The 13543-nt window shown below is 28.3% G+C and overlaps 1 protein-coding gene across 1 annotated transcript in view; it reads left to right on the forward strand.

Moving 5' to 3' along the window:
* LOC108549903 (neurotrimin) overlaps nucleotides 1-13543 on the forward strand; it is a 101941-nt gene that overhangs the window by 71086 nt on the left and 17312 nt on the right. Inside the window, exon 6 of the mRNA XM_017903473.1 lies at nucleotides 11976-12125. Coding sequence (XP_017758962.1) covers nucleotides 11976-12125 — 150 coding nt within the window. The remainder of the gene's footprint in view (nucleotides 1-11975; nucleotides 12126-13543) is intronic.

Consider the following 13543-nt stretch of genomic DNA (forward strand, 5'->3'; position numbering starts at 1 on the left):
TGATTCTTATTATCCGTTTGAGTGCGGCGAAGCGCTATCGCGCTTCTCTTGTCTTGTGCCAAAAATGCGTAGAAGCGCGATGGCGCTGCTGTTTGTTAATACAATTTTCACATTAATTGAGGACATTTGTATTCATATCAATTGCAGCTTATATTAATATCATTCAATTGTGATTTAAATAAGATACTATAATGGGTCACCGTTTGAATTGAATAATCGTTTTCATATGTTGTTCATTCCGTACACTCATTCTCAAACTCGCGGAACCTTACACACCTCAATCATCACCCGATCTAATCCTTGATAAAGATTCGCAAATCCTCCATAGATAGACAAACAATTGACTAGCATCTTTCTGAACCTTTACCTCCATCGAAAAACCCGAACCTCATATACTATTCCCTACATTCACCTCGAAGACAAAAGGTCCGAGTCGATTTAATAACAAAATATTTTTTTTGGTAAAAATTGCTTTTTATATAATAATTAGAGTTAATTATAACCGTTTCTATTATTTTTCGAAAAAATAACTGCGCATTTTATTCCGCACTTTTAACATATATAGAAGAAAATTCTTCAGCACTCAAACGATATGATTACGAAATGAAGTATTACGTAAAAAGTAAAAACGTTAGGAGGTTTATCGTTGTGTTACAAGTTAGAAGAGTATATCCCGAGTTTATCAATGTATAATGTAATTAATTATAATTATAAAGTCATCAAATTTAAAAAATAAGCGTGCTTTCTATCCACATTCTTGCATTTTTACAGGAAGCTCTTCATTTGACAGGAATTTGCTACATAGTAGCTTATTCTGTAGGCATTTCTGAAGAAAAAACCATAGAACAGGATTATCGAAAATGTTTTCCATTCAGATCGAGAAAATATTCATGGTTAATGTGTAGAAGCCCATTCTTTCTTCTCTAGCCTCAACAGTGCCGTAGCTACGCTAAATCCGAGTACAAAATGCAATTGAGCTTTCACAGTTCTAGCTTTCAACAGTCTACAAAAGAAAAGAAAAAAAAGAATACAATTTTGCTATAAAATTTCGGAAAATTGACAAAGTTCAAAAGGAACTTTGCAAATTTACAGTAGATAGCAGATATCTTACACTTGAACTATAGCTCTTAGCTGAATTATTAGGTTTCACGACGTGGAGGTGGCTACGTTAATTTTATTATTTTTCTTTAATTATTCGATTAATAAAATTGGTGAGCTCTATGTTAGCTACCTATCCTATAAAACTAACCTAAAAGTAGAATAATACATCAAGTCATTATTGTCTGCAATTAAATTGCAGTGTATGGGAGTAATTTTATTACAACGTGTATCAAAAAATTTCGAAACCGAGCTTGATATTGAATATTGCACTCTGCAGAAGCGGATTAAAAAGAATTTAGACAATTACTTGATTTTCAATTACGGTCTGAACTTAGCACTTATTGTCAGTATTTTCAAACAAGAAACATTTGGAGTAATTGTAGAGTTGTTACATATAAAGAATATTTTCCAACCGCTTTTAAAAATCTTTCGAGCGGGTGCCAAAATGAGAAAACAGTCCTAGAAGCCTGTTTATTTCTCAAGCAATATAGGAAGCTTAACACCGACTATCTGGATAGCAGTTAAAAACAGGAGTACGACTCGACTACGACCGTTAAAGATCTCCGTGCATGGAAATTTCTAATGGTCCCTCAGCCATCTACGGAACTGTACAAACCCTCAAATATTAACTGTCTCTGAACAGAATACAGGAAACAGTACGAATAGTCGTGTCAGTCCACAGATTCTCTCCTTCTCTTTAAAGGACTATTTTTAAATACAGGTACCCTTACTGGTCTTTGTAATTTAGTGAAATTGGACTAGAAACCAACAAATTGCGATATAGTAATGAACAAATAGAAATGTAGAAATGTAGAAATATAGTAGTGTACAAATACGGAAATAAAAACACACGGAAATATAAAATAAAGAAATCGAGAAATAGAGAAATAGAGAAATAGAGAAATAGAGAAATATGGAAATATGGAAACATAAAAATATAGGAACATGGGCACATAGAAACATAGAAAAATAGAAATATTGAAATATAGAAATTGTTTAAATAAATAATTATAAATATAGAAATATACGCTCCATTTAAATTAAGAAAGATATTAGAAGATACTTTATTCAAATCTTTATTAAAACCTAAATACCAATATTTTAACGAAAATATGCGAATTCAAGTGCAGAAACATCCAAATATATAGATATACAAATACATATATATAAAAATATACAAATATGTAAATTTTCAAATATACAAATATATAAACATAAAAATTCTTTTCAACAATTTTTTAAATTATTTTTCATTTTCATAGTATTAATACCAATTTAGTAAATGTGACACATAATTATTCACTAGGATACACATTTATATCGTAATTAAGATTAGCTTTATAGTACATCAATCAATATTTATCGATGAGATCAAGTCAATCATTTTAGGAGCTCATTATTTAGTCTAACAAATGTTATAATTATAGTTGTATGTTTTCTAATGGACAACAGTGTCACGCAAACATTATTAGTTCTTAATAATGTAAAGCTATGCTATCCAATATTTGCAGTCACTCTCTGATTTCCCATTAGGTTTGTTCGCAACTAAATGTAGTGACACATTATTTGGACAAGCTGACTTGCGAGATACTATTGCTCTACATATATTTCTCCATAATAGTATTAAGCAATAGTTGATTATATTTTAATACCTATACAAAATCAACCAGTTGTAAAAACATATTTTACCCATTTAATAGTATATATTATTTAAAATAGTAAATAATAAGCTAACTAATACTCGAATTCCATATTGCAAAAATGTTTGAAAATATTATTTACTTATACTCTTAATTATATGGTCAATTAATGATAATAAACTACGAAGAAAGACAGTAAACTAAATAATGATCAAAAATATTCAAACACATTATTTAGCTTAATAACTTGGTTATTTGATTGTAATTTAACTATTTTGTTAATTGTATAATCAATAACAATAAATTGACTAGAAATATTGAACATTTTGTAGATAGAAATGGAAACCAACTTCTTGTACGTTTTTTAACAGTTAACAAATTAATATATTCATATAATAATATTTAAATATTGACATCAATTCGAAATGTAATATTTTAAACAAAACGATTCACACTATCTAGAAAATTCTTCTCTATCTCTCGTTCTCTCTCACTCTTATTAACACATGTTTACTATTTGACGATTCTTACGTAATTGTTTCATTCTGGTACATTCTTCTAAACATTTTTAACAACATTCATACTAGATTCCACGCGCACATATTATATTTATATCATCTCAAATGACATTCATTTAGTACCTCATTATCATTCACACGTATAAAACCAACACTCACACATTTAAGAGTAGCTCGATACATTTTTCCATTACTTACAAATACAACGTCCAATATTTTAGATTTGAGGAGCTCAGTCACGTTTGAAATTTCGTCAGTAGTACAAAGAATATCAGTGAAAATAGATCGTACTTTAAAAAATACCTCATTCGATATTCACTAGCCCGTAGGAATTTTCCAAACTTGGTGGTTCTCTGATTTTACATTGGATTCTTCCACGAAACTTAACACTTCCTGCGGTTCCCTGGAGCAGGTTCATCCGCTTTCTGCTGCTCTCAGATTCTGACGTCAGGATAGTCCGTACATTCCCTAACCTCCAAGTAGCACCTCGACGTATGTCGGATTTGTCTGTCTATTTTCCAACCTCCTGGTAGCTGCTGGACTACACACCGAGTTTGTCTGCAAATTTTAATCCTGGTAGTACCCTGGTTTCGCATCAAGTTCGTTCACGAAGTTTTTACCACCTGTGGTTCCCTGATTTCGTGTCAGGAGTGTCCATGTTTAACTCTATACCTAGAAGCTTCTGTATTATGCGCTATGATAATTCGTCTCTTATTCTAGAATTTCTATCAAGTTCGTCCTTGCTAACAAATTGATAAATCGTATATGTTTAGAAAATCTACATGATACTTTTGCTTGCCAAGAATTTTCAAATTAGAGTATGAGACAAAATGATAGCATGTCCTATGTTTCTTAGAATTAGTGCAATATTGTAATATCGCAAGTTTTCCACTCCATGTACACGTAGTTTTACTAAAGTCACCGGGCTTTCGAAGGCCAGGTCGGTCGGAAAAACCCCAGGCGATGCGTCAGGCCTTTAGCACGACCATATTTGGTCATGTTGGAGGAGGTATTAGAAAACGTATGCATGTTGGGAAAGGTATATAAAGAAGATTAAGAGTGGTCGGGGGACAGTACTTTGTAGACAATTTGGAGTCGAACAGTTTTAGTTGTCGATTAGAGAGTTGCTAAGAGAGGAAGAGAGTTGTCGATTAGACTTGTTGTCGAAGTGAGTTGTAATAGGAGAGTTGTGCGTTGTGATAAGCTGCAATTATTTGTATCCTTATCGTTATTCACATACTCTGCCACTGTTCATTTATTATTAAATAAATATATATACTATCAACCACCAATCCGTCTCTACAATATTGACAAATGTTATATACGTAGTAATTTACTGTATCTCTTTTTTAATAATATGAAAAAAGCCTACTTGCAATTTCCACTTATTTTTCTACAAATTTCACCTGCTTATGCGATAAATGGGTGTAACAGAATAAAATTTTATTGTTTATGAATGGGAAGATTTTTTATATATTTCTGTCCGCTGACTCTAAATCTGGTAGTAAAAATTGTTTAATTAAAACATTAAATTTAGGAAATAAATAAACAAAATCACCGATTTTTGCCTTATTTACGAAAATAAGGTAGAATAAATTTGACTTATACCTATATGATCTTTTATTTCTAAAATATTCCGCTTTGGATTTCATCAAGAAACACCGAAAATCATGGGATGTGCTATCAATTTGTCTCGCGCTATAGTAAGAAACGATCAGTAAAAATAATACAGTTGACTATTCTTGGAATTAATTAACATTCCGAGTAAAACTTAATTATATTCGACACTATGATATACTTTATAATATATCGCAATGTATTTTACGTATGTTACGAGTTAACTCGTCATGTACGCTGGGAAGTATCTTGCAATGACGAGTGACCTAATCATCCCCAGTTAAAAGGTTCATCAGCGAGTGACCTAATCATCACCAGTTCAAAGGCGACGCGAATAGAGCAGAAATATTGGGATGTGTAACTTTTCGGATAAAGCAATTTTATACCCGAAAATCCATTGGACGTCTAGCGCAGTAATGCTCAGCAACGCAGTTCAACATCGTTAAACTTTTTCATCTGTTTTCCAAACTCAAAGCCAGCGAAAGTTTTTCTTCCGTTTGCAACGGTCGATGGAGCCACTACATAAATGCATTCTACCTTTCCACCGTCTCTTTCTTCATCTCTTTTCCTTCTCCTCTTCCTGTCTTTCCCAGGAAGTTTCCCTCTAGCTGGGAAAATACTTCCCTGCCTTACCGCAGATCATTACACCTATAGATTTCACTCTCTTCTGATTCTTGCGACCTCGAATTGTTAATCGCAAAACCTCTTCCTTCTGACCCGTCATTTTACTCTTGTAATTTCTTCGCCCTTTCGCTCAAGAATATCGTGAAATTGTGGAAAACTGTTTTAACCAAAATATTTTCTTTCTTTTCGCTTACTTCTATGTTCTTTCCTTTTCTTTCGGTTTTTTGAATTGTACGTTTCGTATAATGATTTTTAACGTGATCATATTATTGAATTGGTTAATTTTCATTCCTCAATACAGGAATGGCAGTGACATCAATGTCGTGTATGATCGTTCCTTTGAAAAAGGTGAATAATTTTACAGTATGTATATCAATTACCATTGAGCGAGTAAAACCAGAAACTTAAAAATTCTATAGACAAAAATTTAAACTCTGAACATTGTTATTTCGTGAAAATAAATACAAATTATTAATACCATTAAGTAAAATGTGCCAGACGCTTTCAAATGTTAAAAATAAAAAATTATAATTTAAATTTTTCTTATTTTATATAAATAATTATAAACTAATAATATCACTGAGCAGATGTCAATCTATAAATGCTGAAAAGAAAAATTAAAATCTTAAATTATATTATTGCATGGAAATAATTACAAATTATTAACATAATTACTGAAAGTAAAAAATTAAATTTTAAACATTGTAATTCTATAAAAAGATTTAAATATTATTAATTCCACTATAGATTAAAAGTATTTAAATTCTAAAAATAAAAAATTAGATAAGCTTACTTGTATTGCAAACTTTTGTACAAAATCGTCGAACAAATTAATTTTGTTTGTATTAACACCCACAATATTTAAAATCTATCAGTTTCTAAATGTAGAACTTCTAAGCACCAGAAATTTTCCAAATTATAAACAGGTATAATAAACAAAAGTTATCAAAATTTCGGAACTGTAGGTAATGTATACTTAAATATAGTTCACATAGATAATAATAGACAAATAAGTATGACGAGACTATGCACATAAACATAATTACCTTTTCATGTCAATAAAGCTTAATATTTATTTTACCAAAGACAACTATATATTTTCAGTGACTGCAAAAACAAAACATTCAAAACTATTCACTTTGAATGATTTCGTAGTTCTCATATTAAAATAATAATGTGTGATTATACCATCTCAGAATTTAACCTTCTTTGTTCCAAAGCAGCAAAGATAATGTGTTGATCATAGGCTCACAATCTGAAATTAATCCTGTGATGTTATATTCTATTCTGGTCTTATTTGAACGTCCTACAAGGCAGTAATGAGTTCATAATTGTGCCTCAACGCCGTTCTAGCGGATTAAGCGTATAAAGGTAAAGCGAAATTTAGGTATTTTACTAGAAACCAGACGCGACAGATGGGACCCACTTGTGAAAAGCAGCAAAGATAATGTGTTGATCATAGGCTCACAATCTGAAATTAATCCTGTGATGTTATATTCTATTCTGGTCTTATTTGAACGTCCTACAAGGCAGTAATGAGTTCATAGCGTGATCAGCTTTCATATTACTGCAAACTCTATTTATTCCAATTTTGGCAGAGTATTGTGCAAAGTTTTCTCATTGCGGGTGTCGTATATTTTGTATCGAACGCATGAATATGCATCATCAAAACGAAAATCGCAATAATTGAAAAATATAGTGAATTCAAAATAAAAATCGTTATGCCAAACGAATCACTCTTTTGATATCGCATAAAGACTGATTTAATTCGCCTTCTATATTCTTTCATTTTTTTTTTTGTATTTTTAATAGAAGGTTTAAAATCCCTTAATATAGATCAAAGGATAACGAATTTTTCCAATATTTTATATTTCCCACGCATAACTCGAAAGAATATCTCGATGCAAGAAAAATATGGAGTTGTAAAAGTGGAACATAATAAAGAAATAATTCTGACCTATTTGCCAATGCTATCCCGTGTTATTTTCGAGTCATAAATTATCGTTTTAATTTGAATTGTTATTTTCGAACTATTTTTACTGAATATTATTTACAAACATTATACGCGAAATACATAATTTCATGTAGTTAAATTAATTGAAGTACGTATGTGAAAGGAATAAAGAGTTGGAATAATTTAGCAATTCAATGAAGGTTCATTTTCATGATGAACATGCGCTCATACGATAAACCTTAATGTCTGCTTTTGTGCTCGATCAAGCATAAAGTAGACTATAGAATTTAAACGAATCAGAATCGAATGACACTTGTAAACACATATGAAAGTGCTCTGATATTATATTCAGCTGCAATAATCGATTATCAAAGTATTTTTTATTAATCTTATAACTTTGACCAAGAATTATCTGCAATATTTTCTATAATATAAAAAAATAATATTTTTTGAAACATACATTTAAATACATTATGTAGAGAGTGCTAAATTTTAATAGATAAATATGAATTATTCGTAAACCATGCATTGTGTATAACAATAATTTTGTCAAGAATACAGATAATAGTCTACCATATGATACAATAAAAATAAACTTTTGCTTTTAACATTAGAATTACTAATCTATATTGGGTACCTAAATATGCAGTATGTCCCATTTCAATTTAATAAGGTAAATATTTTCAAGTATATTTGAAAAATATGGAAGATATGAAGGAATTTTTTGAACTAAAGTTATATCATTTCTAGGGGTACAGATTATGCTGTAATTTATTTAATATTCCGATAATCTTGGAAATACCTACAAAAGTAAACTTGGAATTTTTTAATTAAAACTTACATTTTTTATTTTATTGATTTGTAATGTATAGTTAAATATACTATGCACAAATAACAATAATCAAAGTGTTTCGACGAAAGTAAATAGGAATATACAATTATGTTTCTATCTGAATAAGAATTAATACAAATTTGCCAAAAGCCGTTTTGCATGTTTTCTGCAAAAAATGAAAACGACAAATTTGGAATCAGCTTAACTAATTTGATAGTTCGATATTTAATGTAAATACACGCCCTTTTTATTTCGAAAATTTTTTAATTATTTTTAATTTTTATTCTTTTAATTGTTTTATCTTATCAGATTAATCTTGGTATCATACCTAAATAACTGCTACCCTACTTTCTTACTGGGACAGTGTCCAAAAATATCTATTAGAGTTCATGTAACACAAAGTGTTGTTAAAAAATAAAGTAAAAGCTGAAGATAGGAGAGAGTCACATAACTAAAGGTGGAAAATGTTGGCAGAGGTAAAAGTTACATGATATATGTAACGAGGTAAGCATTCAATTTCATAAAACTATGTGCATGTAGCACATCTGTAGCCATAAATATAATATTTTCTATAAATATTTGGTCCCTTCTCTCTTTAAATACCATAGGGTCCGTCTCTCAAGTACATCTATTATTTAAAGGAAGATTCTGTTATCTGAACAAGTCAATTTTCAAATATGTCAAATTATGACTGAAATATTATTTTTATAATACTAATATTTGTATGTTTAAATAAGAGTACACAAATATCAATAATAACAATAGAAGCTATGAAAATTAAATAGCATTTGATTAATAATTTATATATTTCAAATCTTTCTTCCAATTTAATTACACACATTTTTTAACAGATTTATTAATAATATAGTATGGCTTTTCTCATATTCGTATGATCAAATACAAATATTAAAAGTTATGAAATTATTAAATTATAGAAATAAAAATAGAATATAGGAAAATCAAACGTTTGAGAATAATGTTAATTTCATTATCTAATTTTTAACTTTTATTTGGAAATAAATATCTATGATTTCTATAACATTAAGTATCTCTGAAACTTTTCAATATAAATTACAGTAGCCCTAGCTTATAACGTTTTATTTGAACATTATATTTGAAATTATCTTATAAATTAATAATTCTACATAATAATAAATATAGAAGTAAATATGTAATAATAAAGACAACAAATACTAATGAAATAATTGATATGATATATAATATTGCGCAAGTGTCTCTGCGAATATTTAAATATTTAGAAAATTTTAGAAAATTTTAGGAAATGTATAAGAATTTTATTTTTTCTCGACTTATTAATTAAATTAAATTCTACTATTTTTCATCGGAATTAGCTGCTGCATAAACACTTTTTACAGTAATTGTATTGATTAACTATTTCCAATTTCCTGTGCTCTGGAAGATGTTTACAGTTTCAGCAGAAAATTTTACTTCTTCAGCTTCATTCTTCCTAACGTTCAGATGCAGCATTAAAATTATAAATCATGTTTCAGTACCTCGAACGGGCAAAAACTTACCATCTAGAATATTGTTATTATTATTACCATCGTTATGATACAAATCGTCAGAGCCAAATCGAACGCTGTTACTAACAGGGTCAGCTATAACAATACTTTATCTCTGGCAAAGCAAGGAAAAGCTAAAGAATAGTGAACCAAGTCCGTGTATACTGCTGAAAAGTAGTACGATATTTTTGATGTAAAATTGTAATTAATAGTTATAAAATATGTATTTCATTTTCAGAGAATTATAAAAATTCTGTGAGACAAAGCTATCAAAAACGAACCAACTTAATGTTCTGTTTTCCTAAAAGGAAAGAAAAGCTGTGTTAAGTTGATAGATTTTATTTAAAATTTTATTCCCTTTAGAATTATAATTTTACATTATTCACATTCAAAATTTTCTTTCTACATTACAAAATATCTACTACTAATAGGCAGTAATAAACATAATATTAAGTATTTATAGTATATAATGATTTATTATATTAATAATATGTAATAATTTAATAATGTGTACGTAAAATACACATAAATTTATAATAATTATGATATGATATGTATAAAGTTAATAATATTAAATTAAAAATAAATAAAATAAAAACTACTAACATAGTATTAATAAGAAAATTAATGGGAAGATAATATGTATAAAATTAATAATATCAAGATTATAAGGTAATAAAATATTAGGAATAACATGATATATACAAAATTAATAATAAAACAATATATATATATAAAGTTAATGCTATATATGCATATTTTATTTACATCCAATCTTCTATAATTAAAGTGACCCAACTTCAACAAACTTAAATGATATTTAAACATAAGTTTTATAGACTAACTTTTGCAAGTCGTATTACAGTTAACCGTACATAAAACAAAACTAATTACAAACATACATTTACATGAATGTACTCGTTTTCTGTGCTACTGTCTTGACAACTAATTTATTAAAGGTTAACGACGAAACTTTCTTTATACTGTATACAATGGAATATAATTGTAAGTGTAGCACAAAATATTGCGTATTTTATACCATGAATGATTATTTTAAGTTAGTATAACCTTAATTGTAAATATTATTTAGTTTCGATGGTTTTATTAAATTTTATTAAGAAATGTTATAAACGTATAACATTTAACTGTATTTGACTTTAAATATACAATATTTGCGTATAATTTAAATAATTTTGAGCAGTGAAAGTTAATAGTGTAACTTAAATACAAATTTTAATATGTAAACAAATTAACTGATCTTAATTATATCAATATTAAAATAATATGTTTATAAGTGTGTCAAAGTGCCTAATTACAAACTACTAATAAATTGTTTCTAAACAATTGAATTTGCATACCAAGTTGTACATGCAAGTTATATGCAGGATTAAATATTTACAATCTAATAATACTTCTTCAATATTTTAGTTAAATTTAGCTGAAAATCATTATAATATTTAATCCAATTCATTGATACTCAGTCATTAAAAATATAACATTATTTATGAAATCATAATATTTTAAGAATAACACGAACTTCTGCTTGTAGAGTTTATTAATATCATACATTATTAAGTAACATTGAAACCTGAATTAAAGGACGGAATAAAATATAACGTTACAGTTGAAAATAAAATTCGTAATATACATGGAACTAAAAATAAAACGCGCATGATATAATTTAATAATATCAGATATCAATTTCATATTCATTAGCGTTCTATCTTCGAGTTCGCCTGACTAAAATCTAACAATATATCTCAAAATAAAATCAATTTTCGCAGAAAAGAAGAAATTTAATCAATAAACATAAAGATTGTCACTATAATTCAGAATATCATCTTGTTTCACGGAATTATTCATAATTCAATTCAATGTTGTGTTCAATGGGTTCCACGTCGCATAATGGAAATAACTCTTTCAGCGTTTCATATGAATTGTAATTTCACAGATCATAATAAAATATCTACGAAATTGATGAAACACGCGTCCGTTAATATGTGGCATAAAATTTATCATAAATTTAGTGTTTTCGTTTCTCGTTCATTGCATGTATATTATTATGAAATTGTTATTGCAATATGTTCCTAATGTAAGAGAATTAATCGAAGGACGTCCGCCTTATTCTATCCCTTTTGATGACGTTATTTAATATTTTGCTTTCAGGAGAGAAGTATAACCAATCGTTCACGAATAATGAATACAAAGTGCATATGAAACTCACGATATTATCGGTGGAAATGTCTGATTACGGAACGTACAAATGCATATCAAAGAATGCTTTAGGGGAAACAGACGGCAGTATTAAACTGTACCGTAAGTATATTCATCACTATGTTTAAATATAAACAGTATAATAATTTCTACGTGTATTACTTTTCTTCAATTACTATTTTCCATTTCGTATTTATCCATCAATTTTCAAACAAACTATCAAATATATTGCATGAATATCTGCGTATCAAATTACGAATTATTATTATATAAGTGATCATTTTTAACATGCTAATAAGTATAATTAATCAATATAATTATTATTATATGATTAATAGTAATTATATATTACAATATTTATTACATCCATTATTGCTATCAAGGTATTACTATTGGTTACTTAATATAATGATAATTATTCAATTATTATTATTATTATTATTATTAACTATGTAATAACCATTACGAAGTTATTATTTATTGTGCATTTATTATTATTTAACTATTGTTATTAATTATGTAATAATTATTGCTCGATTATTATTGTCACCTATATAATAATTTTTCCATAACTAATGATAATTATCTATAATTATTGATTCCTAGTAATATCTATAAATTTCAGAATAGAATAAAATTTTTATGCTTGATTTCACAAATTTTTACTCATAGTAAAAACGAAAGAAGGAAATAATTTGAAAAGTAATATTATTTCCAAATTAGTACACTACTCTGAGATATGTAGACCATTCTATCACGCTTCCTTCCAGTAACTCGATCGGTTAACTCGATTTATGCGAACGAGTCGCAGGTAACTTATCGCTAATATGCAATGACAACTAACAACGCTTGTACATAATGGATAGAGTAAAAGACAATATCGAAACAAATAGGATGGTGTAAAATAATCATCGAAAATCCACACGATTGCTTCGATAAAAGAAAGGCGAATCGAACCGATATTCACCGCGTGCTTTTAATAAATGAGTTGACGTGAGACCATCTGGTGCCTGCAACAACGCTGCAGTTTCGGCGAAACGCACATCGCGAAATAGGGATTAAACGAGGAATATCTTTCTCCGTTGGTTTGCTCATTCTTAAAATATGATTTAATTAGAATTAACTAATACTGCTTCAATTATTGATTTTCTGGCAGTATTTAAAGATCAAAAGGTAGTCACAAAAGTCACAGTATGATATTTACTTATTAGACGATGCAAATTAAAAATATCTTATTTGCTTTGCTATGCGTAAATTATTTATTGTATTTGTTACGGTATCATATTTATCATAAATTTATTATTGTAGAATATTTATTATGTATACATTGGGTTACTGTATATTAAAAACATATACAGATGATTATTGAAAAATAACCTTTGAAACAGGTCATTCTATTATTAATTGTTCTCATTTAAATATAATATTTCATCCTGTATGTAAATTTTGTTAGATATCTTTCTATTTTTATTATACATGTAGAAGCGGAAACACATGGAAGGGTATCGGCGAGATAAAAC

Source organism: Eufriesea mexicana, unplaced genomic scaffold, assembly GCF_001483705.2.
Source record: "Eufriesea mexicana isolate 0111107269 unplaced genomic scaffold, ASM148370v2 scaffold2338, whole genome shotgun sequence".
Lineage (NCBI taxonomy): Eukaryota > Metazoa > Arthropoda > Insecta > Hymenoptera > Apidae > Eufriesea > Eufriesea mexicana.